The sequence below is a fragment of the Phyllosticta capitalensis genome (assembly GCF_038381095.1).
Source record: "Phyllosticta capitalensis strain CBS 128856 chromosome Unknown BKA78scaffold_10, whole genome shotgun sequence".
Classification (NCBI taxonomy): domain Eukaryota; kingdom Fungi; phylum Ascomycota; class Dothideomycetes; order Botryosphaeriales; family Phyllostictaceae; genus Phyllosticta; species Phyllosticta capitalensis.
The window spans coordinates 1,601,359-1,626,182 of record NW_027117448.1 but is presented as its reverse complement, the minus strand read 5'-3'; the positions used below and the strand labels follow the sequence as shown (position 1 = coordinate 1,626,182).

The following is a 24,824-nucleotide window of genomic DNA, read 5'->3' as shown; positions in this document are numbered from 1 at the left end:
GAAGAGCTACTGGCCGCGTGCTACGAAGACTCCCTGGCACACAAAGTTTTGCCAAATAGCATTCTGCACCAAGCCGAATCGATAAAGGAGTCCCCCCTCCCCATTCTGGAAGGCACAGTGGCGCAAACTGCGCGCCATGGTACGACAACTAGGACCACCAAACACGTTCTGTTCCTTCTCTTCTTCCTTGGATCACCGAGACTCCCGGCCCAAGAGTATCCCGTCTACCTCAATCTGGTTCCAGAGTCCCAATCCCAAAGTACAGCACTTTGATGCCTGTTGCCTTTGCTGCTCTTCCGTCTGTCCCAGCCCTCATTTGTCACAGCTTTTCTTTGTATTTCTCTGTCTCTGTCATTGCAGTCGATATTGGACACTCTTCTCACAGCTTCTTTGGTGTCGGGAGGCGTTACGTTGATTACCAGAGGAGTGGAACGCGGAGGTCGGGAAGAATCGAAACGAATTGAGGTCAGGGCATGGGCATCGTCTTCGGGGTGTTTCGATCGAGGGACGACAGATGATACCTGTCAGGTTGAGCCGTGATTCAGATAGACAACAATGGAGAGGAAGAAGTACATGGAAAGCTGCGCACGTTTGTCGTTTGTTTCGTTGTATTTCTGCTTGCCGAAGCATCGAATCATCTTCGATGGCCGCCGCCAAATGATTTGTGGAGCAAGACATTGTCGAGATGCTGCTGGATTTGGCGCACATGAGTCGGTTTGAGGGCTTTTCGAGTTGGTAGTGGAACGCGATTCTGGTGCAGTTCGTCGGCCAGTGTGGTGGGGCCTTGATGTTGCCAGTCACCACGACCGACTTCAATCCTTCCCTCTCCGGCCCACGCATGCAGGCAGTCGCCCACCCGCCCAATCCGGCCGGCATTTGGTTTACCTTATCCGCCAGGCAGTCGTTTCCCTCTCGCGCGCCCTCCCTTCTCTCTTCAACACCCTCACACCCTCACAAGCTCACAACATCAAGCCTTCACGACCTCAATTTTCTCCCGCTCTCGCGATCACAGGCCTCGCGACGCTCACAACACCATGGCAATGGTGTTGTACCGCCCAAACGGCCCAACGGGTCGCCAAAACCTCAACACAACCGGTGACACCGGGGCTGGTGGCGAGGGCCCGCCTCCACCAAACAACAACAACAAAAGGGGCCCGGAGCATGCCATCGACGATGGCCGTGGCGGCAAACGACCGCGAGGCGAGCAAGTCACCACCCACTTCCCGCTGCTCTGAGTCTCTCTAACATTTGAGGTCGTAGCAGATCACCAGTAGGCAACCCGAAGGGCAAGTGCCTCATGTGCATGCAGAAGAAGCACGGCCACTGGAAAGATTGCAAACGTCCCTGCTTCTTTTGCCACAAACACCATACTGGTGATCCTTGTCCGCAAAGAAAGGACAATTGGTACAGGAAGTATGGCGGCGTGATTCCCGAATTGAGTCGCAAGCAGAAAGCAAAGCGCGCTCGAGAGGATGAAGAGCTCATCTCCCTCCAAAGCCAGAACAAGGAGAAGGACGACGTGATCCGTGCTCTGTCTCAATCGGCGAATGTTCCCCAGAACGCGTTACCGCGTGGTGAGTGCGACTCGCGTCAACGACGCCAGTCTGAGAGCATCCAACGGGGCCACCACTTCGATTCTGCACGTGGCGAAAGCGACTTGCGTCAGAAAGACCAGTCTGACATCATTGAAAGGCTCGGACTGCGGATATGGCAACTAGAAAGGCAAAATCAGCAGCTGGAAGGGCAAAATCAACAGCTTGAGCGGCGGGCCCAGCTGCTGGAAGGGCAAATTCGGCAGCAGCGGCAGCCGCACTACCCGCTGCCGTACCAGCCGCCGCCGTACTACCCACAGCCGTACCAGCCGCAGCCATACATCATTCCACCACCGCCGGCCCCCTTCCAACCTCCGCCGCCGCCCTTCCAAACACCCCCTCCGCCGCCCCCTCAACAGCAGCAGCCACATCAGCAACAGCAACGGCAACAGCAGCAGCGTAACGATAGGCTGCGAAAAAGTCCTTACGATCGGCGGCGTTGAAGCAGTGCTGTCTGCGGCTGTCTGATCGGTGATGCGCAAAACCAACCCCATTCGCAAGCGCCTTGTTGCAGGGTAGGGTCATGGATACAGACCGCGTTGACCGTAAGTATTCCTCCAATTTCTGCCTACTTCGACTGACATTTCCAGGGTTATCTAACCGTTTTTCCGTCTTCTGTTCTTTTGAATATTGAATCGTTTCAGGATTGATGTTGGTCTGCCCACCGTCCCATCTCTCGATCGACTTGCGCCCTATTCAGAGGCAGACGGGTGGAAATAACGGAAAAGACAAAATGGAATAAATGGAATGGGCTTACTTGTGTGAATATTGCGAGATGCTCGTGGTTTCCTCTGTTGCCTTCAAGTAAGATGTTTTAGTCATCCAGAACAGGGCCGTGGATGTTTCCATGTCGATGTCCCGTCGTGCCGTCTCCGCTCTTTCTTCAGCGTACGTAGGCTTCTGTGTTATTCTGATGATTCTGATACCGTTCGCTCTCGCTCAATTATATGCCAAGTCCAAGCCTCTCACCCTCCCAAAGACTTCTCTCTTGACCCTCCCAACCAGCTTGGCAAAGTCTTCATGTCAAACTTGCAGGCGTGCCCATCAATTCCGCTCATCAAAAAGCAAGTACCCTAGAGTCCGAGCTGAATTTGGCATGGAGCAAAATGGATTCATCAAGACTACGTGATTCCAGTCTTGGAGGTTGAATCGAGTTGGATTCAGGGGTAGAACGGCAATTCAATCGTCGACAGCTACTTCTCCACCTACGGTCCACACTAATTTGACACCATCTTCCTTCTCCTCAACCCCCTCCAGCTCTGCTGTCTCCTCCGACAGATCCACCCCCCTGGCCTCTTCTACATCCACCACCTCCTCCGGCAACTCCTCCACCCTCGCTTCTTCTACATTCGCCTCGTTCCAGGTGCTCTTTGTGGAGATCACCTCAGCGCCGTCTCATGGGCAAATCACGACGTGAAGATTCACGTGCGGCAGCGACAGCTCACTGTCTGCCTCCAAGAATGAGGCTCGTCCGTTTTTGGGTTTGCGGGTGGACGCTCGTCAACTGTCCTTGTCAGCGAAACTACTGGAACATTTCGGGGGTCCCGCTCTCCCATGTGCTCTTCAGGCGAGTCGCCCCCGTGGGGAAGCTTCTCGTTGAATTTTCCAGAGCGGGATCAATCCTCCTGTGGAGGAGCAAGTCCTTGCTCACGACCGAAATGGCTCAGTTGCAGCGGGACCAGACCCGTTTGGTCTCTCCGTCAGATTTTGCCTGACGCGTGGCCTCTGGTCGCGACCATTTTCAAACCAACTCCTCGGAAGATGGTTGCTTTCCTTGCGTCCGGAGGATGGGGATTGAATGGTACAGTGGCAGTAGGAACGCGAGGATTCGAACTGGTCGTTGACCGGTGCGGAGGCCAGGAGGCCAGTCTTTAACAGTGGTATTAGCAGAAAAATCACTGAGGTCAGGCCAGGAATTTCCCTGGCCTGTTGGGTGGAAATTTTGCCTTCGGTCTTGTCTTTTCCATATCACCTTATCCACTCCTCATCGTCCCAATCGCCCCAAATTACCTCGTCCTCCGTCGACTCCTCCGCACCTTCAGAACTTTGGGCGTTCTGCTCTCCAATGACATTTGGAGTATCATCCTCTACAGGAGCACGTCCTTCTTCACTGACTGAGAGTTCAACCGGGTAACTGCCTGTAGAAGTGTTCGCTTGGGCATAAGGCTGACTGTCTTCAGTCGGAGCGGGACCAGACCTGGTTGTGGTCTCTTCGTCAGCTTTCGCGCGACGCTCGGCCTTCTTGGCCTCTCTCGCCACCTTCTTTGCCTCCCGGAGGCACCTCTTGGCGAGGTTGATTTCAACCTGAGCGACCCATTGCGCGGCCTCCGTACTTGATCTACGAAAGTGGTCGAATTGCGCTCGGGAGACGTTGTGGGGGTGGGGGCAATTTTCTACGACACAATGGGCAGTGTGACCGTAGAACCAGTAGCAACACTTCAAGATGGGGTTGCCATCGTCATCCTTTGTCCACAAGCTCGGCTTGTACCGGCTGGGAGGGAGCTTCCGTTCACCTTGGTCATTTCGCGAGGGTGTCGCAGCGCTCCAAGATTTCTGACCTTTGGTGGTGACGGCTGTCCAAGCCTCTTCCGAAGAATTGGCTGCCTTTGGTTTGTACAAGTCAGGATCAAAATAGGTCCTCTGCGTGGTCGAGTCTGTCCGTGGAGACTCTACCACATCAACTCCGCTTCGTGGAGGCATTGCATCACTGCTTGGTTTGTACTCAGGACCCAAAAAGGTCCTTTGCGTGGTCGAGCCTGTCAGGGAAGACTCTGCCACATCAGCTCCGCGTCGCGGAGGCACTGAATCAAACCGGAAAGGTGTAGTTGGTGTTGATTCATCATCCCCTGACCCTGGAAGGGCGGAGAGCATGTCAGAGCCTTTGAAAGGGTCGCGACGCGGAGCGGGTGCCGGCGTGACTGATTCGGCCGGGACGACTGGCTTGGCGCGTAGGTGAGGCGGTGGAGTTGGCTCGCGAGACTTGCCTTTGGCCTCCCTCCACGCTCGAACCTCGCGCTCGTTTTCGTCGCACGCCAGCCGCCACCGGATGAAGTCGTCTGACCTGCCGGTTGGGGGTTGGCGAGGGATGATGTTGAGGTTCATCCCCTTTGCGATGCCTCTTTTGATGGCCGAATCCCACTCCTTGTCTAATTTTCTGTAAGCCAGCATTCTTGTGGGGGTTACAACACGGGAATCGACATACCTTTGTACTCATCCGACTCGCGGTCAAGCTCGGTGCGTGTGTGGTGGGGAGGTGGAGTTGGCCGACGAGACTTGCCGTTGGCCTCCTCCCACTCATCCACCTTGCGCGCGTTTTCTTTGCACGCCAGTCGCCACCGGATGTAACTTTCTCTGTCAGTCGGCGCTCGGCGAGGGATGAATTTGACGTCGATTCCCTTTTCCTTGAGGTCTCTGAGGGCCCAATCCCACTCCGCGTCTAATTTTCTGTAAGCAAGTATTCTTGTGAGGGTAATAACACAGCAGTCGACCTACCTTTATAGTCGTCTGACTCGCGGTCAAGCTCCGGCAGCTGGAGCCGCCTGGGAGCTGCAGGTGCCGTCTGCTCCGGCCAAGGTTCTGTCGTTCAAGGTTAGCTTCACAGAATCGAAGAGTTGACGGTAGGATGAATGCTCACGTTGGTACCTATGTCCACCAGGCGAGTAGGCTGTTGCCAACGGTCAGCTGAATGCAATCAGAGAGCTGGTCTCAAGAAATGCTCACGTTGAGGGGCCGATTGGTGTCTATAAGGCCCATAGCCGCCACCTGGATGGTAGTCACCGCTGTGTGGTGGGTAGCCACCACGTTGTGGTGTTGGGTAGGCTGTCGCTCACGGTCAGCTGCATTCACGCAAAGACTTGAGCGCGAGCAAGATGCTTACGTTCAGAATAGGAATTGTACGACCGGTAAGGGCCGTAGCCACCAGGCGCGTACGGATGCATGGTGGGAGCGGTGAAATGTGATGTGTTGTGGTGTTGAAAAGATTCGGAGGGACGAGAAGCTAGAGGCCCATGAGAGGGGCGCCACTGCCCGTTGCGCGGCAGACATGGAAATGGAAGGCATCTACCCAACGTAGAGTTGCAGTGCCGTGGTCTTTGTGCGCCGCCACAGCCCACTAAGTATCACCGAACAACATCGTCGCAGTATCTGCATCATACCAACTCTGCATCGCTCGACTGCATCAGTATCTTTGAATCGCTCCCATCCTCCAAATTCACGCGCGGTCGAGATGCTCGTCGCCCGGGACGCGCGCAGCCACTTCGATCACTTCAACGAGACGCCTTCTACGGGACCGATACCGAGTCCTACCATCGTTCCCGAATGCAAAGCGCACAGAATACAAGAGCTCGAGCCATTCTCGTCTCGAACGTCTCGCTGGAAAAGGCGGCATCAGGAAGAGACGGAGATTTGGAGCCACTTTGGGGAAATCTTCGACGGACAAGTCACAGCTCTTTTCTATGCAGTTGTTGGCCTCAGACAGTTACATTGGTGCTACAGAGCGCGTCTACGAGCCTCATGTAAAGTTTGTCAAATTCTTGGTTGTATTCATAGCAGTGTTTGGGGGACGGGCAGATTTGTTTGAAGTGCACAAGATATTCGCCAGGCTCCAAGCTGGCCCAGAATCGGGACACTCTAAGGAAATGAAGTCGCCAATAAGAAAGTACTCGGAGCTTGATGGACTATGTTGAAAAATGAAGGGCATGTTGGAGATAGAATTAAGCATCGCCGCGTCCCTCAATTTGATCATCGGCAGTGAACATACGCTATTCTACAGATGAACATCCTTATCAATGCATTTCTTGACTGATTGTTTTATGACAAAAGTGAGTGGTGCACTGTACACTATTCGCTTTTTCCGCCTCTAATTAATCACGGCTCTTTACTTTGGCAGCTAATGATCTGATCTCAGAGAGCAACCAATGCCGTTTCCTGATCCGAAGCCACAATCTAAATGCATCATTTCCAATTGCCAGGCAATCGGTAACAGGCAAAGAGCGGAGGTGGATGGTCAAAAGTATCGACCGGAGTCCTGGTGGGCTGGAAATTTGGCACGACTTGCAAATTTTCATCGGTCAGAAAGTAATGAGTCTAATCTCTGAAGGTCGTTGGAAAAAGCGGCACCAAGTTCATAGCTAGAAGGAGATGAAATGTGGCAGCACTTTTGAAAAATTGAACTGTCAAGTTGCATTTCGTTTTTCCACAATTATTGGTCTCAGACCGATGCAGTAATTTACCTAGCGTCCGAGAAGTGTGTTCTCTCGTATTACCCGTACCAGCCCCTTTCTCTCACGTCCCGCCGCCGTCCCCCCTGAAAACCCAAGACCACCCTTTTAACCTGTCGTCCAGAGATGCCACCCCCTCTTTCCCCCCTTCGGTGTCATTCTAAACATAATGCAACTTGTCCGATCGATTTTCATCAATCAACTCACAACCAAACATCGGGTCTGTGGTCTAGGGGTATGACACTCCCTTAGCATCGCCATTAGAGCTTCAAAAGCCTAATAACGACGCAAAGAACTGGGAGAGGTCCCGGGTTCAATTCCCGGCGGATCCAATAAGCTACTGCATCATTACGATGGTGTAGGGGTTGGTGTTGAGGCGGTTGATTAATTTTTTGAAGTTTTTTTTGCTCCGGGGTGGAGACCGAGGGGGCCGTGCGTTGGGCGCGCCGACAGAGGGCCGGAGACGTATCTTTTGGTGTGTATGAGGCAAGAGCAACGGAGGAGTACGTTGGAAGAGCTTGGGAGCAATCAACAACCTGATGCGGTCGTGGTGAAGTGTTTGGTCAGGGGGTGGTGACGGATCGGGGTGGTTTCGCGGAGTGGCGGCGGGGACTTCGTTATTTTTCCTGGCATGCGCTTCCTCTACTTCCAGCTACTCGAGGACATCACTTAAATGCTCGAATATGCGATGCGCGAAGAGCAGGTCGTCAGGGGTCGGTTCCGCCAGGGGGTGGAAGCGGGCAAAGATCGCGTGACGCGCGTCCGGTAAGTAGTTGCCGGCGGCCTCTCCCGAGATGCCGCCAAAGCCGGCAACGATAATCCCGGCTCACCTGTCGAAAAACTTCAACCTCTCGCCCCGCAGTCCGAGCATCTTCAACAACGAGCAAGACAACGCATCTTCCATTTTCGGGGCACAAAAGTCTGACTCAACTCCCGCAATTGGCCAGCCGCTTCGCGACTATCTGCGTAGCATCCTCACACTGAGCGCACGAGAACTCCCTGTTCAACAACCATTGGTTAACAGATAGTCTAAACCGCTCAAGGACCCAAGGAGAAAGACGCTTCAACAGCCAAACAGTTTCAAAAGAAGATTGCATTGCGCAACTAGGCTCAAACCACCATTCTCTCCGCCAGTACCAAACAATAACCAATCATGCCAAACCCACCCTCCCCCTCGCACCCCCTCATCCTAGACGGCGGTCTCGCAACAACACTGGAAGCACCGCCCTTTTCTCTGCCATTGCAAACGCGCCTCTGGAGCGCCGCCGCGCTGCTCACCGCACCCTCCATTGTGCGCGCCGCTCACGCCGCCTTCTTCGCGTCCAGCGCGCAAGTCGGCACGACGGCCAGCTACCAAGCCAGCGCGGCCGGGCTCGCGCAAGAAGGCTACGAAGCCAGCCTAGCCGACGTCGTCGGCGCCAGCGTCAGCGCCGTGCGCGAGGCGCTAGGAGACGCGCGACCCCCGGCGCTCTGCCAGAGCCAGGCGGGCTTCGTTGCGGGCAGCGTAGGTCCGTACGGCGCGTATCTGTCGGACGGCAGCGAGTACACGGGCGCGTACTCGCTTTCGCGGGCGGCGTTTAAGGATTTCCACCGCGAACGCATGCAGGTGCTCGTGCGCGAGGGCGTCGACGTGTTGGCGCTCGAGACGCTGCCGAACGGCGAGGAGGTGGCGGCGCTGGTCGAGCTGCTCGAGGAGGACGACTTTGCGCACAGCGGCGTCACGGCGTGGGTGAGCCTGTCGGTCAAGCCGGGCGTGGACGGCGCGGTCGTGTTGTGTGATGGCACGCCGCTGGCGGACGTGTGCGCCCTCGTCGAGAAATCGCCGCTCGTCGTCGCCGTCGGCGTCAACTGCGTGCCGCAGGACCTGGTCACGCCCGCGCTGCGCCTGCTCCGAACGCATACCACAAAGACGCTGCTGTGCTATCCCAACAGCGGCGAGGTGTGGGATGCCGAGGCCAAGGTGTGGAGGGGCGACAAGGCGCAGGGGAGGAGCTTGGAGGATAGGGTCAGGGAGTGGTGGGAGGCTGGCGCGAGGTGGATTGGTGGATGTTGTCGTGTTGGACCGAAGGATATTGAGGTTGTTAGGCGTGTGGTTGAGGAGTTGTGGGAGAAGGAGGTGAGGGAGAGCCGGCAATAGGGATAGGTAGCTGGATGCGTTGCAAAAGGATTCTTTGTAGAATAAGTTACGTGAAGATGGCACAGCAAGACTGCGGCAACCATCAGAAACTGGCCGTGAGAACTCCATGCATTTTCCGTGTCGTACATCAAGTACCGTCCTATCCACAGCTCGCAAAGTCGGCTCCCTGTAAACCCAGTGTAATTTTCCCAAGCCCAAACACATACGGCTGACCCTGAGACCGATTAAGACATGAAGATCCAGATTGTCGATGCTGTGTCCATGCCCTTGTCCACTTTTTGCCCCCAACTGCTTCGACACAGGCAAGCTCTTGCGCAGTTTGACGGATCGTCGAGATGCTGAAGCGAGGCCGAATAAATGCAGTTAGCATCGTCGTAGTAGCACCTCTGATTCACCATTCTCCGGAGACAAATCTCCAGAGAAGTTGTCCGCAAGACGGCTTCGGGAGATTTGCTCTCCAGGAGAATGCTGGCACGAGATGTTCCGCCGGCTAGGTAGGATTGTGAGGACGCATTCTCTCAACTCTCGCTTCGAGGTATGTTCTGAAAGGGAACTTGTTGTCAGCGTCAAAGGGATGCTGGACCGGGAGAAGTTGCTGGAAACGACGACGCAGGTCTTCGCAAGGGGAAGGTAGGGGAAGCCTCTCATAATGCCGCTAAAAGCCCTGCTGAAAAGGAGAAGAGGTTTGCCATGTCCAGGAAACTTTCTCCACTGTTGTCGAATACACCGTGGTCGACTCCCGCGCATCCCCCAAACTCCCGCCCTGTTTGCCTGCGCGACGGCCTCGCTGCCTCGACCCCTTGTCGTAGCAGCGCCGCGCGGAACGCATCGCAGCAGAGCGGGCGACCGGTTCCTGGTGGTGCGGTTGTTTTCTGCCCACAGTCCACTGCCTGCTCGTGGAAAAACAACACTCTTCCTCAACACCCATCCCCACACCAACGCCTCATCGTTCTTTGGCCAAGCTCTTTACTTCTTACTTCTTTTGATCTCTCTCTGAATGCCGGCCGCTGAGGGTCTGATGTCTTGCTCCTCTTGCTGCAGCTTCGCAGCGGAGGCTTGCGGGTGGCAGACCCTCACGCAGACGTCCAAGGCGTTTCCCTCGCCCCTACACCAACTGCGTCGCTCAAGGATACGTCTCAAGGCTTCAAAGACGTTTCGCAAACGTCAAAACAGCCCTTGCGCGTCGTCCGAAGCCTGCGGGAGCGGGAGGCGTGGTGCTGGTGCGCGCTCTGCTTTCCTCCAAGCTGATGAGCCCAACACCCCCAAGCTCCCGCGAACCACAATGCCTTGAGCATTGCTTGAGGCCTGCGACAAGGGACGTTGAGCTCTTCGAAACAATCGCGCTCTACTCTTACCAAATTGACAGTCGATTGATGCTGCTCAACCTCTTCGGTCGGGCTTCTCCGACCTTGAGTCAACTGCACCGTAAGTCAGCCTCATCCCATCCCACGTTGCTTCAAGTCACTTACCAATACACTCACAGCTTCCCTGTCTCTTTCTACTTTCCGCTCCATGCGGCTGTTTTTATATCGGAGTCTCGGCCCACCCATGCCGCCTCTTCTTTTGCGCAGCCGCAGAGCAAAACGGTTTCAAAATAGCTCTTCGCCCGCCCACCTTGGCGAAGAGCCTATCATGTGCCGGACATACTTGCACGTCTGTATAATGGTTCCGGATACGCAACATCAAGAGCTTGGATGACCACGGGTGGAGTGTTGAAGTGGGTCGAGGGTACTCTTCAACGCCGTCTTGCCCTCTGATGGCACACACTCCCGATAAGTCACCTCCCATCCCAAGCTCCTTGTTCTTGCCCTTTCCTTTCCACACGCCCTCCACGTACACTTGGAATCTCTTTACACAATGAAGGGTCTTCCGCAACGCGTGTGTTGGCTCAAGCTCGTCCGGGCTCGGGTCAACCCACAAGGGCAAGATGAAATGACCGCCACTGTCTACACTTGCGTGCGACTTGCGTAACAGTCGGACGTTCAACTGGAGGCTGACATACCTTTCCCATGCTGACTCGCAATGGCTAACTAGCTGACAGGTCGGGCTTTGAGGTCACTGCCGTCGTCGATAGATGTGGTCGAAGTTGACATGCATCTCGCCGCCGGTCCAACTCAAGGCCTACACACTCGCCGCCCGCCTTCAATGCGAGTTGTGCCGAGCTGCTACAGGCCAATATCAAGAGGCTCTCTTTGGCACCCGCTGGAGACTTGAGGTAGGTATCGGTAAGTATCCACCTCCAGCGGGAAGACAACAAGCCACACATGTGCATTTTCATGCTTTCAGTTTCTCCTGGTAAGATTCGATGCCGACACAATCTTGAGTCTTTTGCTGATGGTTGCCATATGCGAGGGGAATCAGCCCAGCCAGCCTCTCATACCGCTTCTCTTCTTTGGTGGAGCTGCGGTCTCATCGCATGGCAAGATCAATCGGCCACCAAGGCCCCTTTGACGGTCTTTTTGTGCTGTCGAAGGGACTTTTCTGGCCGCACACGAAGCTCCCTTGTAGCTTCAAGATAAGTCGTCAAGGTAAGTCTCCCCAGTTCGCAGATGCTCCTCAGGCTCCCGGCTTCGGTCCCCTCGCGGCACCTACCTACCATCCGATGAGACACCGGCGCTGTCCAAGGTCTTGTCGAAAAAGGTGCCGCAACATCAAAAGTCGAAAGATGAGGCCGAGCTCGAATAGTCGCTCGGACCTTATCAAGTTTGCGAGACATACCAACAACGCCGCGATACCAGGGCATTTTATTGCTGAATATTTGTCAGGTTTCAAGGTAAGTCTTCAAGGTAAGTCCCTTCGTAAGTCTCCCCAGTCCGTGGATGCTCTTCAGGCTCCCTCCCGCCTTCCCTCCTCCCGCGGCACCCACCTACCATCCGATGAGACTCCGGCGCCGTCCAAGGTCTTGTCGCAAAGGGTGCCGCAAGATTAAAGTCGCACGTAGACGAGGCCGAGCTCGTACAGTCGCTCTGACCTTATCCCAGTTGCGAGATATGCCACCAGAAGATCAACTTACTGACTCTTTTACAGGTTCGCTTCGGCTCAGCCAAGCTCCAATGGTGTTCAGCGCATTAACCACGGTCGGGTGCTTCCTTCGCAAGAGGGAGGTACGCGGTAGCCCGAATCCAATGCGCACTTATCTCCTCTCCTCTCACGCGCAGCATGACCCGACTCGATCTGGCGGAATGCCGGGTCGGTAGCGTGCATCGCAAGATTGAAATCGCAAGTCTCGGCAAAGGTTTCTCATCCGCCTTTGTCGATTCGTGGCCTGGCTCTTTCAATGCCAGTGTCGAACGACGACGCGAGACATCCTCAACTTTTGGTGATCAAGTCATGGCCGTTGTGTGAACGCGGCACCATCCATCCGATCAGACTCCGGCGCCGTCCAAGGTCTGGTCGAAAGAATGGGCCGCAAGATCGAAACTCGTGTGCAAAATTTGCGGCTGTGCCTTCTCTATGGTCTTGGTCGTGAATACGCTGCGACACATCTTTAGCTTTCCCAGGTGGTGAATGCATAGCCGTTCTGTGAACGCGGCACTACATCCGATCAGACTCCGGCGCCATCCAAGGTCTGGTCGAAAAATGGGCCGCAAGATGAAAATCGTGTGCAAAGTTTGCGGCTGGGTCTTCTATATGGTCTGGGTCGCGAATACGCCGCGGGACATGCTCTGCTTCCGAGCGAGCACTTTGACTAATTTGTCCATCTTTTGGATTCGCGGCGCCAACCATCCGATGAGACTCCAGCTTTGGTTATGGTCTTGTCGAAAATGGGATCGCAAGATTGAAAGTCAACGGAAGCACGGTCGGGTTTCTTGAATGGCCTGAGCCGCAAATGCGATGGAAACATGCTAGCATATTGAATGTTGGAGAGCACTGGAGACTCTTTTGCTGAAAGTGATCAACTCTGCCTTGCTTGCCTCGAGCACAGTGATACTTGACGCGTTGTGGAACGCACTTGACGTGATTCTCATTCCAACGGCCAAAGCGGGGAGATGAATGATCAGGGTCAGTGGTGGCGGTCCATGCTCTCAGGATTTTGGAGATTGCAATAAGCTGATGTGGATTCAGGCATGATTCAGGCATTGCGGCCACTCGGAGCATCGCAGTCCATAGGGCTGCCTGTTAAATCGGCCACGTCTCCATTCTTTCATCGACTCCATGTTGCGCATTCTTTAGACAAGCCTCGACTTCTAAAATCCACAGAAAACTGACGGTATCGGCTTCCTAAGACCCTCAAGATTGAAAAGGTACATTGTGCTGCTCAAGTCGCCGGTCCAGTCTCCTTGTGGATATCGAAGATATTCAGCAATGGCCTGAATGTTAATCACTGCTCGATTGAAGATGGATGTCCAACCCCTTGCTGTTGGCCGATTGTTTGCTGGAAAACTGTTGGAGAAGGGTCGTTCACAGGGCCACAGGGCTGTAAGGGTTGTCGCACGCGAAATATTAACACCGCCATCCAGGCAGACTCCAGGATCTTGCAGAATACCAGCTGCAATGACAGATTGAAGCTGAAAAGAGACGGAAAAGTCGATGAAGAGCATGAAGTTGTTGTAGAAGTTAGGAGCAGTCGAAGAACACGGGCCGAAGCGAAGCGAGCGTTACTGCACCTCTCCCGAAAATTAACCGGCCTCCCCTCCCTTGTATCCCACGCTCCAGTGCCTCGTTGTCGCCTCAACGCCCTCGCAAAATCGCCATCAAGCGCCGGCAATGCTGCTACAAAAGACATCAAGAACTCCTGCAACCCTTCGCCATGCCACAATTTTGCCGTGACGGCGCTGGAAACGAGATGCAACATTGGCAGCAGCCCACCTCCGCTTCTGACCAGACATGAGCCAATGAGGCGCTCGTCCAGCAGCACGCCCATCATGGCATCTCAAAAGACGCGGCACAGATACTTCGTCGCCATGGAGCAGCCGCCCCAATGGTACACCTACGAAAAGGCCGGCCGCCCCTCCAGGGGCACCGCTCCGTACCAGCTCGCCTGGATACTGGTCGTCCTCGTCAGCTTCCTCACCGTCGGCATCATCCTGCACTCGGGCGACCACGTCTCGTTCCAGCTGCGGCCCGCCCAGATTCCCTTGGATCGCTCCAGAGCCGCAAAGGCCGGTCCAAAGCGCAGACCCAAGTTGACCGCCGCCATGTCTGCAAAGTTTCTCAACAGCTCCGTAGAGGGCTGGTATCCGCCGGCGTCGTCGTGGATTACGGATCTTTCCGCTGTTGTCAACGGGACGGGTGTTTATGGTTTTGTTTTCAACTCTTCGCAATTGCCGGAGGGAACTCCGTATGGCACGTATAATTGGTGCAACATGCCACACGTAAGAGCTCAGGAATACCCCAAAGCAAGCGACGAATATAAGTTGGAATATGTTGAGGTGGTGAGTCAATTCAAGCTACATATCTGCGTCGGATTGTTAGTTGACGACACCAGATCCATCGCCACCACAAACGTACCCCTTACGCCGCTAACACATTCCCTCGCGAAAACTACCCCTGGTCATGTGACGACGAAGGCCTCTTTTACCACGCGCGACCACTCAACCCGTCCAGCAATCCGTCAGCGCTCACTTACTGGTCTGTTTACAGCTCGCCAGAGAACCCCTTTGCGCCGACAAGCGGCTTCAACGGATCGTGCCAATTCCCGCAAATCACGCGCGGTGGCCTCGACGATGCCTACCAGCACGGCCTCGACCTGTGGTCTGTCTACGGGGACCTCCTCGAGTTCTTGTCGCCAGAGACGGCGCGCGAGCAGACGGCCTTTCGCGTCACCAACAACGTCATCACGAGCCAGGTCTCCAGCATGCTGATACCGGGCTTCTTCGCCAACACGTCGTCGTCGCGCAGCGTCACCACGGCACCACAGCCCCTGCACATCCAACCCTCGACCGTCGACTCGCTCGAGCCGGCCTACACCTGCAGCGCGGCCGCGGCCCTCTACGCCCTCTACGGCGTCGGCAGCACGGCCTCCACCTCGCCCAACTGGACCGACCACCTGGCGGCGACGGCGCCGCTCTTCGCCGCGCTCGACGCCATCAGCGGCGTCAACACGTCCAGCACCGGCTGGCACCAGAGCTGGGACCACTACTTCGACACGCTCTCGGCGCGGCTCTGCCACTCCAAGCCGCTGCCCTGCAAGACGGGGCATCCGGAGACCTGCGTCTCGCAGGACCAGGCCGACGCCGTCTTCCGACTCGGCCAGTGGGAGTACAGCTTCCTGTACCGCGGCGCCGTCGAGAGCCTGGCGTACGCCGTCGGCGGCTTCGGCGTGTGGGTCGGCGAGCTGGCGGCGAACCTGCGCGCGGCAGCTCACGGGGGGCAGCACGTCCGACTGCGGCACAACACGGCGCACGACGGATCGCTGGCGCGGCTGCTCGCCATCCTGCAGGTCGAGCACATGGTGTGGCCGGGCATGGGCGCCGAGGTCGTGTTTGAGCTGTACGCGGCCAACGTCACGGTCCCCGTCATCACCACCAGCTCCTCTATCACCTCCACCTCCACCTCTACTTCCTCCTCCTCCCTCGCAAACCCCAAAGACGAACCGCGCGCCGCCGGCTTCTTCCTCTCCAGCCCCCCGCAAACAACGACCAAGAAGCACTTTTTGCGCGTGCTGTGGAACGGGCAGGTGCTGCGCAGCTCACACCCGGCGCTAGGCGCGCTGGACATGGTGCCGTTGGACGACGTGCTGGCGTATTTCGAGGGGCTGGGCACGGAGAGCAGGGTGGCTGAGCTGTGTGGGTAGCGTGGCGTGGTGTTGGATGGGTTGAGCAAAGTAATTCGGCGTCAAATGTCATTTTTCTCCACAAGCGCTCGTTGTTCTCGCATGTTGTGCTGGCCAAAACAAAAAAAAAAAAAAAAAAAAAGCTTGCATTTTTAATGCGGAACTCGTTCTTCCTTACATGTGTAGCCCATGAAGGTACAGAGCGGTTCGTTCGCCTTGCCTCTGTTGGACGCACTCACTCATTATCCACCCACTGCACGCAATCTTCACACGTCGAGATGACAGGCATGAGATTCGAGCCACATTTCATTTCATTTCCTCCCTATGGATCCCGACAGTACCCGAGCGAGATAGCCCACCTTCCAGTCGCGCGCGTACTTGTTGACCATGCCAAAGCTACATGCTTGTTGTGCAGTCCCTCCTTCACAGTGGTGTGGAGCAAAAGCTGACGAGAATCTCTCCTGTGCGCCACTCCTGAGTATTCCCTTTGATTTCCTTTTCGATTCGTGTGTGAGCAAACAGAAAACTGACGAGGTGTTGCAGTGGCGACGCTGAGTGAGCCGAGCAATAGGTTGGTACAGTGCGAAGTGTGGAAAGTGAGGAGTCAGGGAGCATTCGTACTCCTGCGCCTCAAAGATGGAGATTGCGTTGGCCCTAAAAGACCTAGTCCTCCCAGATGATGTCATCCTGCGAATACGCCGGCTTCATGCGTTTGCTGGCGCCATAGCCATCATACTCATCATCGACCCTGCGCTTGGCCGTGGTGTTCTGAGCCGCGGTGTTCTGGGCAAGGTAGCTCGAAACGGCATCGGCGAGACGAGCAACGTTGGAGAGATCGCGGATGGATACGACTGCTCCCCGTATGAACGCATCAAGCATCTCCGAGAGGACGCCCTGGAACCGCGACGAGTGCTTCTGCGACAGCTCGCTGAGGAGAGGAGCCAGATACATGGCCACGGCTGCCGTCTTTGCCAGCGCCGTGCCCTCGATCAGCGCCTTCATGGCTCCAACCATGACATATCGCAGGTCGTAGGGGTCGATGTCGGCTTTGTGGAGGAAGGACTTCCAGTACTGGGCCATGGTGGCAAATTCCAAAGGCGTGGATTCCATCGCGCGGATCGTGTTCCTCATCGCCTCGAACGACACGGTCTCGACGCGGCGTTGTTCCTCAGCCTCCAGATCCTGGCGCTCGACTTCTTGTACCGGGTTTCTCACGGCGGCAAGGCCGGCCGCAGCTCTCCTCCTGGCAGCTCTCTCGCAAGGCACCGATTCCCAGTGGTAGTTGCCGCAGAAGTGGCACTGTGGAGCGTTGCAGTGGCGGCCATGGCGACAAGCGCAGCGCTGACAGGGGCCCTTTCCTCCCTCGAGGTTCCGTCCGACAAATCGTGTCTCGTGGCGTCGCTCGACATCTTCTCGACTCACGTGCGGAGGCGGATGGACTTGGAGGCACCAGGTGCAGGGTGGTCTGCCGGCGGCGACCCAGTCGCTCATCACCTTTGCGTCGGCGGCCTTCCAGCGGTCCCAGGCGGCGAGGCGCATGCTCAGCGGCAGGCTCGTGTCGCGGACGGCAATGGCATCGCGGTCAATTCTGGGGTCTTGAAAGCGAAAGTGCTCGTCGACGCGGCGCTGGTTGCGGTAGTCGTTTGGAAAATGGATTCGGCCGCGATTGATGGTGAAGAAGCTCGATTGACCGGTGCCAAAATGGAACGAGGCCATGTTGAGGGATTGAGCGGCACGATTTGGCGCAAGAAAGACGGAAAGAGAGAAGAGGTTGAAGAGGGGAGTAGATGGCGGCGTTGAGGTTTTGTGCGTGGCGGCGTGCGAAGTAGGAAAGAGCGCCCCAAGACGAAAGTCACGACGCGTCCTCACGACGCGTCCTCTGGCAAAGTCTCAACGAGCGCGGACGAGGAGCATTCAAGAGCTTCAGCATGCCACTTGATGCAAACAGCTCAGACTCCCTGCCATCCATAAAACCTCACGACACCCGTGCTCGATTCAATGTGCACAAGCAGGGCATCCAAAACAAAAGTCAAACATCTTCATTTTCGTATCATGAGGTTACTGCACAACGCCAGACCATGCAAGGGTATCAAATCTAAACACTCGTCTCATCGCTCAAATCGCCGACCTTTCCGGCCGTCAACATATTCTCCGCCCTGCGCGCACCGCCGTTGAGGACGACCTCGCGCATAATCTCCTTCTCCTCCTGGCCGCTGTCGTCGCCAAACAGGTCGTCGACCTGCTCGAGCGTCTTGCCTTTGGTCTCGGGGACGAGGAAGTAGGCCCACACGGCGGCGAGCAGGCACATGATGGCGAAGAAGACGTACGTGCCGTAGCCGGCGTCTTCAATCATGGTCGGCACAATGACACCGATGATGAAGTTGGAGATCCACACGGTCGCCGTGGACAAAGCGACGCCCTTGGCACGTGTCGATGTGCTGAAGACTTCGCTGGGGAGTGCCCAGGTGAGAGGCGAGTACGACACGCCGTACATGAGGACGTAAATGTAGGCCATGGCGGTGGTGCCCCAGCCAGCGGCCTTGTTGGCGGCCCAGTCGTGCGAATACAGGCCGACCAGCGCGCTCATGATGACGTAGGGGAGCGCCATTCCGAGAGCACCCCAGATGGCGAGTGGGCGGCGGCCGACTTTGTCGATGATGCAGAAGCAAAGCATGACGGCGACGAGCTGGCCAATGTTGAGAGTGCCGGAGAGGACAAGCGACATTTCATCCGTTTGGCCAAGGCTGGCAAAGAGGGTGGGGGCGTAGTAGATGAAGCTGGGACTGTCAGTTGTGATTCGATACACTGGTGATGGACGTACCCATTGATGCCAGAGAATTGCTGGAAAAAGGCAACACCCATTCCCACAGCAGTGCGGCGCCAGGTGTGCTTCTTGAAAAGATCCGTCCAGGTCAGCCACTCGAGCTTGAGACCCGAGGCACCAGGGTGACGCTTCTCCAGGATCCGCGCTTGGAACTCGACTTCGGTCATGATGGCTTGGTATTCAGTCTGAACGCGATTGTCGGTCCGGGGAAGGCGACGGAGCTTGCAGAGACTTTCGATGCAGTCATCCTCGCGGCCAACAAGACCGAGCCAGCGGGGGCTATACGGGAAGAAGTGGATTCCGACACCAAGAAAGACGGCGCAAACCATTTGCAGGCCAAAAGGGAGGCGAAACGAAATGTCGCCGTCGAGATATCTAGGAGTGGTCAGCAACAGCAAACACCAGAGCTTGGTTTCCATACTGTGTGCCATATGAAATCCAGTAGGCAATCACAACACCGAGGACAATCGACACCGACTCGAGTACAAGAAGAGCGCCGCGGAGGTTTGGTGGTGCGATTTCTGAAATGTAGAGAGGAGCACCCTGACTGGTTAGCTGGAGCAAAAGGAGGCCTCGAGTCCACATACCAATGCCAAAGTTCCGACGCCAATACCGCCAAAGAAGCGACCAAAAGTGAGCACAGCGTACGTCGGCGCCGCAGTCTGGATGATTGCTCCAATGCAGAAAATGACCACAACTACGCTCAACGCCCATTTGCGGCTGATTTTGTCGGCAAGCCAGGGCATGAAGAAGCATCCCAAAAAGGCACCAAGCTCCAGCATGGCAGTCATGAGGCCCTTGTAGAATCCATTGTTGATCTCGGGGTACTGCGACTTGAACTGTGGCATCACGTTGATGACGGAAATTACACCCTGGTCATATCTGGACGGATCAGCGAATGAATGGCGAGAGGATGCGAATTACCAACCCAAAAGAGAAGCCACCAAGAGAGGCAAGAAAGGCAGCACCGCAGACAAATGGCGAAGCAATGATACCGCGGAAACCACCTGGACCATACGAGACGTCTTCGCCGACGAAGTCGGGAATCTCAGACGTTGGAAGTCTCTCGACATGGGTGGTACCAGTTTCGAGGTTACTTTTGATCTCCTTGTCGGAGAGCACACGCTCTGGCTGCATGATGGAGTATGAAGACGGTGAAAAGCACGGGAGAAGTCTGATGTATTCTTTTGTGTATTGACAATGAGAATAGAGACAAGAAAGGATGGGAAAATCCAGGCGTATTAATGGTACTCGACTGTTGCCCAGGGTGGGTCACTGCGTACAGTGTCAAGCTTACCATACAAGGGCTTGGCCATGGTTGAGAGTGCAAACGGGGGACTGCCTATTCGGAAGCACAATCCCGCGTCGACAGCTCGGGTAGCAGCCACAGCCGCAGAGGTGTCGATATTGGCAATTTGACCGACAAGAAGAGGCATCATCGAGGGCGGCTGCGGGAGGCCGAGTTGGTCGACATGACGGAGAGGCGAGAGAGACGACGTGCATGAGAAGGCGGACCAAAGATGAGCCGAGTGACGACCGAACCAATCAGTGCCGAGCCAACGGTCGTCAGCGGCGGTGGTGTTTCCTTCTCCACACTCTCCCCCAAGACGTGGAGAACTGGAGCCCCAGACTGCACAAGCCGCCGCCGGCCCTACTCTTGCATATTGTCCTTCTCTCATTGGCCCTCGACTCCTTGTCGGTTCCACTGCCGCGTCCGCAGCCAGACCACGTGAGCAGCGACAAGGCCGTCGTTTCTTTGTCCCTCTTGGCCTGGCAAACTCTCCGACCTTGGTATCATCTCTGACGTCTTCCAGGAACTTCTCTTCCACAACCAAAGCAGTCTTTGAATCAAAAAATCACTACCACTCGGGCTGCTTCTGGAACCCCGAAACCAAGCAACGAGGCTCTCAATCAAGCATATTGTGCGCAACGTCATACCTCGCATGCCGCGTATGTTCCTTGTATCACCTACCGGGGTGTCCGCAGCAACACGGGCTTGGGTTTGCTTTTGCCTCGTTTGATTCGACCTCGGCCTATGCCCCTTCCTGAACTCGGTCTTTGCGCATCCAAGACAGGCGAAGGATCAGCTGCTGCTAACCTTTTCAAGGCGAGTGACGACAAGGTCTAGAGCTTGGATATGCGGCTCAAGATTTGGATCTTGACTTGCACTTCAACTCAACACTTTGCTTTTTCACTCAATTGCTATTGCAGCAACTGATCAAGGCAGTTTCAAAGCATTGCCACAACTGACGCTTTCAACTCACGCAATCAACTCCTCAATTAAACTGAGCAAAATGATCAGATTCCACCTCCTCCTCGCTACCACGTCGCCGCGGGACCCCTATTCCGGACTGTGCGTCCTTGACGACCTATGATCACAAACATCGTCCAGATAACGTTTCATTTCCCCAGTCTTCTCTCCGCATTTCTCCGCATTTCGGTCTGCAGTGGCTGGCGACCATGCTGAAGCGCATTCTGGCATGTGCCGGCGCTTCCGCATCCCAGCTGGTTTGTACGCCCATCTCTCAACACTACTCGACCACGTACCTTCCCGTCTGGACATGTTCCGGAGAGAAGGATGCAACTTCTGCTACTTGCCACCACGGTCCAGAGCTGCGCGTGTCGAACATCACCTGAACATCCAACGGTTGCACCATCATCTGCTCTGCATTGTCCACCATCATTTCAAATCGACACTCAACAAATGTAAGTCTCGAACACTTAACTCACTTCTCAAAGTCGACGAGGGCTCGACAAAAAGTCCAGCAAAAAAGACGCAACTCTCCACTTATTGCCAGGCGAATAGCGACTTTTGATATCCCAACCTACCCCAAAAGGCAGTGAACTGCACAACGGCTCGTCCCGGGGAAAAGTTGCTTGCACCAAACGCCGCAGTTCCTGCTTCGTCGCCAGCTGTCCAGCACAACCGAGAGGTGTCCAGACTGCTCGAGACATCTTGCACGCATGCCAGATCGTCGCCGTCGACTACCGGCTCTGATATTCAAATCCTGGCCACGCAAAATTTCTTCTGGCATCATGCAGGGGCATGTTGCATCGACATCGAATCCCTGGTGGCGATCCTACCTTCAGATGACCACGTCCTGGCTCGCAAAACTGCCGCTTCTGGTGGCCTTGGGGTAGAATGCCCCGTCCGTCGGACTCTGAGCACCTCGAGCTTCTTTTGGGGCTGACACAAACGCTGTCTGTCGGGCTTTCTTATCTACATGGAGGATCAATGAATCAAGACTGACTAGGGGCGGTCGATATGGCAACCTCAACACATGGCGGAAAAGGTGGGTGTCCTTGGGAAAGCCGGATTGACGCGAATGATCTCGACCTCGGCTCAATCTCAATCATCTTCGCGTCCTTCTTAAGGTCTGAACAACCTCTTCAGCACCCGCTCACCTGGCCACGCGTTCAGCTTTACCGGTGCAGTCTTGCCGTACAACCACCAGAGTGGCGCAGGCTCTCGTCGAATCCACCTCTGAGGTGCGGCTTATTTGGTCGAGCTCACCCACGGCAATTCGATTGGCACGCAGTGAATGGGGGCTACTATCAACCGGCCCCATGACTTCCTCCGGATCATCTGGACGCGGGCTGACTGAAAACTGGGCCCATAAAGGGGGCGTCGGGTTGTCTCAACGGAGACTCGATGATTGCCTCAGTCCGCTTTGAACAATGAGCGGTTTGTTTGCCAGAGGTTGAACGGCACCGCATGCCGCTTTCTGCAAAACCTAGACTTGCACGCCGTCCGCTCAATGGGCGACATCGACCATGCTTTCGCTGACCCAAGATCTTTTAGACCTCTCTTTGGCAGTCCTCTGTGCCGCTCTCGTGCTCTCGACCCGAATGCGCCTCATCACTTCGGATTGTAGACCGCCATCATCTTCCAGCTATACGGTTTTGAGGCTCTGCGCCTTCTTGCTGTTCACCCCCTAATCTGTACGAGTTCGGCATGCACCCATAAGAAACCGGAGCAAGATCTGGCTTGGCACAAAGGCAAACTGGAAAGAGGAACAGTGGATGCATGCGATAGCATTTGGGACGGCGAGAAAACAGTCTTTCATTTGCTTGAGCGCGCAACCACTGGCAAATCCAGGCTGATCCTTGCGCCCTCCAACCCTCGCAAGAGCCGCAGCTTTTATACCGTCGACTTCGTGGCGAGGCCCGCACGAGCCTCGAACACGTGCCACGCGCAGCCTGCTTGGGTCGTCATGCGCAAGCCCCCATTTTCGTTGCCTGACGTCTACCCCTCTTGACACGTGCGATGGCTTCGCGGTTCTGGGGACGAGTATAAAAAGCCTCTTTTCCCGCCGATTCTGTGGCATTCATGGACTGTCCAGGCCTTAAGTGAACTGACCAAAAAGGATGACACTGTGTCGCCTTGGTCCGTCGACCGAAGATTTCGGAACTGTCCTTCCTTGCTCTTGGCCTCGCACTCGTGCCGCTGCTTTTGACTGCCGCCAGCCAAACACTTACTTTTCCATTCTTTGGTGACATCTCATCGCAAATCGGCGTTTCCCATCCTTGCAATGTTTCAACATCCACTGCAGACGATGAGATTCATTGTCAACAGCGGCTGAAAGAAGAAACATATCTCACATCAAGTTCTACCCACTCACTGTGGACTTCCCTCCAAAAGAACAAAGTTCAATTGGCTGTCGTGTGCTAGACAAAGCCAGTGAGTGACGGCCCAGCGAGGTTTTCCAGAGACCCGACTGCCTCGCTGGCCGTCAGAAAGAGAGAAGCCCAGGGGTTTTTATACCCCTTTTATACCCCTCCTCTCCGCTTTCCGCACGTGCTCCCTGTCATGCGAGCACGCGGGGTATAAAACCCCTGACTCTTCTGTCTCTAAATCTCAAACTCATCGATGCGCTTGTGACTAATAGTCCTCTGTAAATGAGCAGAAGACGCTGTAGTTTTGAACAACTTCGAAAGTCTACACTTGAGACGCGCCGACAACTCCCTTCAGTCACGCAAGCACTTCAACGCAAAACAGCTTCATCTTCCGACTTCGCTTCTCAGCATCATCAGCTAACGACGAAACCCACGGAATCGTCCGGTTGTTCCTCTTGCAACGAGTTGGGTCTGCTACTGACCCAAACAGACCTCCAACAAAGCAACAGTGATCGGTGTTCCTCGGGAGCGACACAAAGAGGACAGTAATCCCAAACTTTATCGCTTTAACGGAGGTGGACTGACCGGATCGCTGCCCCTCAGAAGAAGAGAAGAGTAGGGTGTTTTATACCTCTCGATCTGACACTCGGGCTTGATCCAGCTCGAGCCTTATCCCATGACCCTTTCACGCGGAAAGAGAACCTTGGGGAGTATAAAACTCCTGCATTACTCTCTCTCATCATCAGCTAACGATCAAAAACACAAAGCCGTCTTGTTGCTCCTCCTCAAGCCGACATGGGCTGGTACCGGAGCCCAAGAGACCTCCTCCGACAAAGTAAGTGATCGGTGTTCTTCGGAAGCGACACAACAAGGACAGTGAGTGTTTACCGCCTCATTTCTAGAATGGAGAGAAACGGACCGCATCGCTGCTCATCAAAAGAAGAGAGGGGCGGGACGTTTTATACCTCTGCATCCGACACTCAGGCTTAATCTAGTGACCCAGTCACGCGGAGAGAGAAGGGAGTATAAAACTCCTGCGTCGCTCTCCCTCTCTCTGTCAGTCACTTCAGTGCAAGGACTCTGGCGAGCCCTCCATGTCTAGGTGGAGTACTCGCTTTGTCCCACAGCCGCAATCACCAAAATTTGACTGTTTCGCGGGCTCCGGGCCAGCAAGTTCAACTCGCACGCAGCTCTCGGCGGTAGATCAGGCACTGTGATGGGACGCTGCAAGGTGCGGCAGTGTCATCTGTTGACATTTTTGGCTGTTGAAGGTAGGCAGCACTGACCAACAATGCGAGGTAAGACACTTCCTACATCAATTTCGTCCCTCCTTCGACCTGTTCTTCTCCAACCCTCAACCCTGGCCAGCAAAAGTTGCCAGCAAAACACTGTGTCGTGTGCTGGTTTGGTCTTGCGGGACTGTTGCGGTCTAGACCAAACCTCAATCACTCCAGGGGTAGAGTTATAAAAACCTCCTTATCCCTCCTGATGCTTCAGCTCAGTGCACAGTCTTTGCATTCTTTTCAAACACTTCAGGTCCATGGTTGTTTTACTTTTTTGAGCACTTCAGGTCCATGATTATTTTACTTTCTCGAGCGTGAGCTGCCCCGGATCTTCTGCGTCATTTGCGGTCGACGCAAGGGCCTCTCGTTCACTTGCTCCGCGGATTGTTCCCGCAAATTGGAGAGATGGATGTACGGTGCTGATTTTCGACGTCATT

The 24,824-nt window shown here is 55.3% G+C and overlaps 6 protein-coding genes and 1 non-coding gene across 7 annotated transcripts; 5 read left to right on the top strand and 2 right to left on the bottom strand.

The window, feature by feature from the left end:
* Positions 1 to 1,173: 1,173 nt before the first annotated feature.
* On the top strand, positions 1,174 to 2,117 carry BKA78DRAFT_382810 (uncharacterized protein; the record flags this gene model as incomplete). Its single annotated transcript, XM_066893047.1, has 2 exons — positions 1,174 to 1,208; positions 1,261 to 2,117. The coding sequence occupies 2 exons, from the start codon at positions 1,174 to 1,176 to the stop codon at positions 2,033 to 2,035; spliced, it is 810 nt and encodes a 269-aa protein (XP_066740754.1). The 3' UTR covers positions 2,036 to 2,117.
* A 1,443-nt stretch (positions 2,118 to 3,560) lies between these two features.
* BKA78DRAFT_299097 (uncharacterized protein) lies at positions 3,561 to 5,530 on the bottom strand (the record flags this gene model as incomplete). Its single annotated transcript, XM_066887001.1, has 6 exons — positions 3,561 to 4,738; positions 4,795 to 5,028; positions 5,085 to 5,168; positions 5,227 to 5,256; positions 5,313 to 5,411; positions 5,470 to 5,530. The coding sequence occupies 6 exons, from the start codon at positions 5,528 to 5,530 to the stop codon at positions 3,561 to 3,563; spliced, it is 1,686 nt and encodes a 561-aa protein (XP_066740753.1).
* Positions 5,531 to 7,029: 1,499 nt separating this feature from the next.
* BKA78DRAFT_t162 lies at positions 7,030 to 7,143 on the top strand. Its single transcript has one exon. It is a non-coding gene; the product is annotated as a tRNA-Ala (tRNA).
* Positions 7,144 to 7,693: 550 nt separating this feature from the next.
* BKA78DRAFT_272722 (Homocysteine S-methyltransferase) lies at positions 7,694 to 9,009 on the top strand. The gene has a single exon (XM_066885537.1). The coding sequence runs from the start codon at positions 7,965 to 7,967 to the stop codon at positions 8,946 to 8,948; it is 984 nt and encodes a 327-aa protein (XP_066740752.1). The 5' UTR covers positions 7,694 to 7,964; the 3' UTR covers positions 8,949 to 9,009.
* A 5,077-nt stretch (positions 9,010 to 14,086) lies between these two features.
* BKA78DRAFT_256542 (histidine phosphatase superfamily) lies at positions 14,087 to 15,684 on the top strand (the record flags this gene model as incomplete). The annotated part of the gene is made up of 2 exons (XM_066885096.1): positions 14,087 to 14,323; positions 14,377 to 15,684. The coding sequence occupies 2 exons, from the start codon at positions 14,087 to 14,089 to the stop codon at positions 15,682 to 15,684; spliced, it is 1,545 nt and encodes a 514-aa protein (XP_066740751.1).
* A 642-nt stretch (positions 15,685 to 16,326) lies between these two features.
* On the top strand, positions 16,327 to 17,575 carry BKA78DRAFT_361054 (uncharacterized protein; the record flags this gene model as incomplete). Its single annotated transcript, XM_066892433.1, has 1 exon — positions 16,327 to 17,575. A coding segment is annotated over one exon (1,137 nt), but the record flags the coding sequence as incomplete, so codon positions are not given.
* Positions 17,576 to 17,758: 183 nt separating this feature from the next.
* BKA78DRAFT_256623 (general substrate transporter) lies at positions 17,759 to 19,624 on the bottom strand (the record flags this gene model as incomplete). The annotated part of the gene is made up of 5 exons (XM_066885105.1): positions 17,759 to 18,440; positions 18,485 to 18,862; positions 18,909 to 19,030; positions 19,075 to 19,369; positions 19,416 to 19,624. 5 exons carry the CDS (start codon positions 19,622 to 19,624, stop codon positions 17,759 to 17,761), a joined length of 1,686 nt encoding a protein of 561 aa, XP_066740749.1.
* Between the last annotated feature and the right edge of the window lie 5,200 nt (positions 19,625 to 24,824).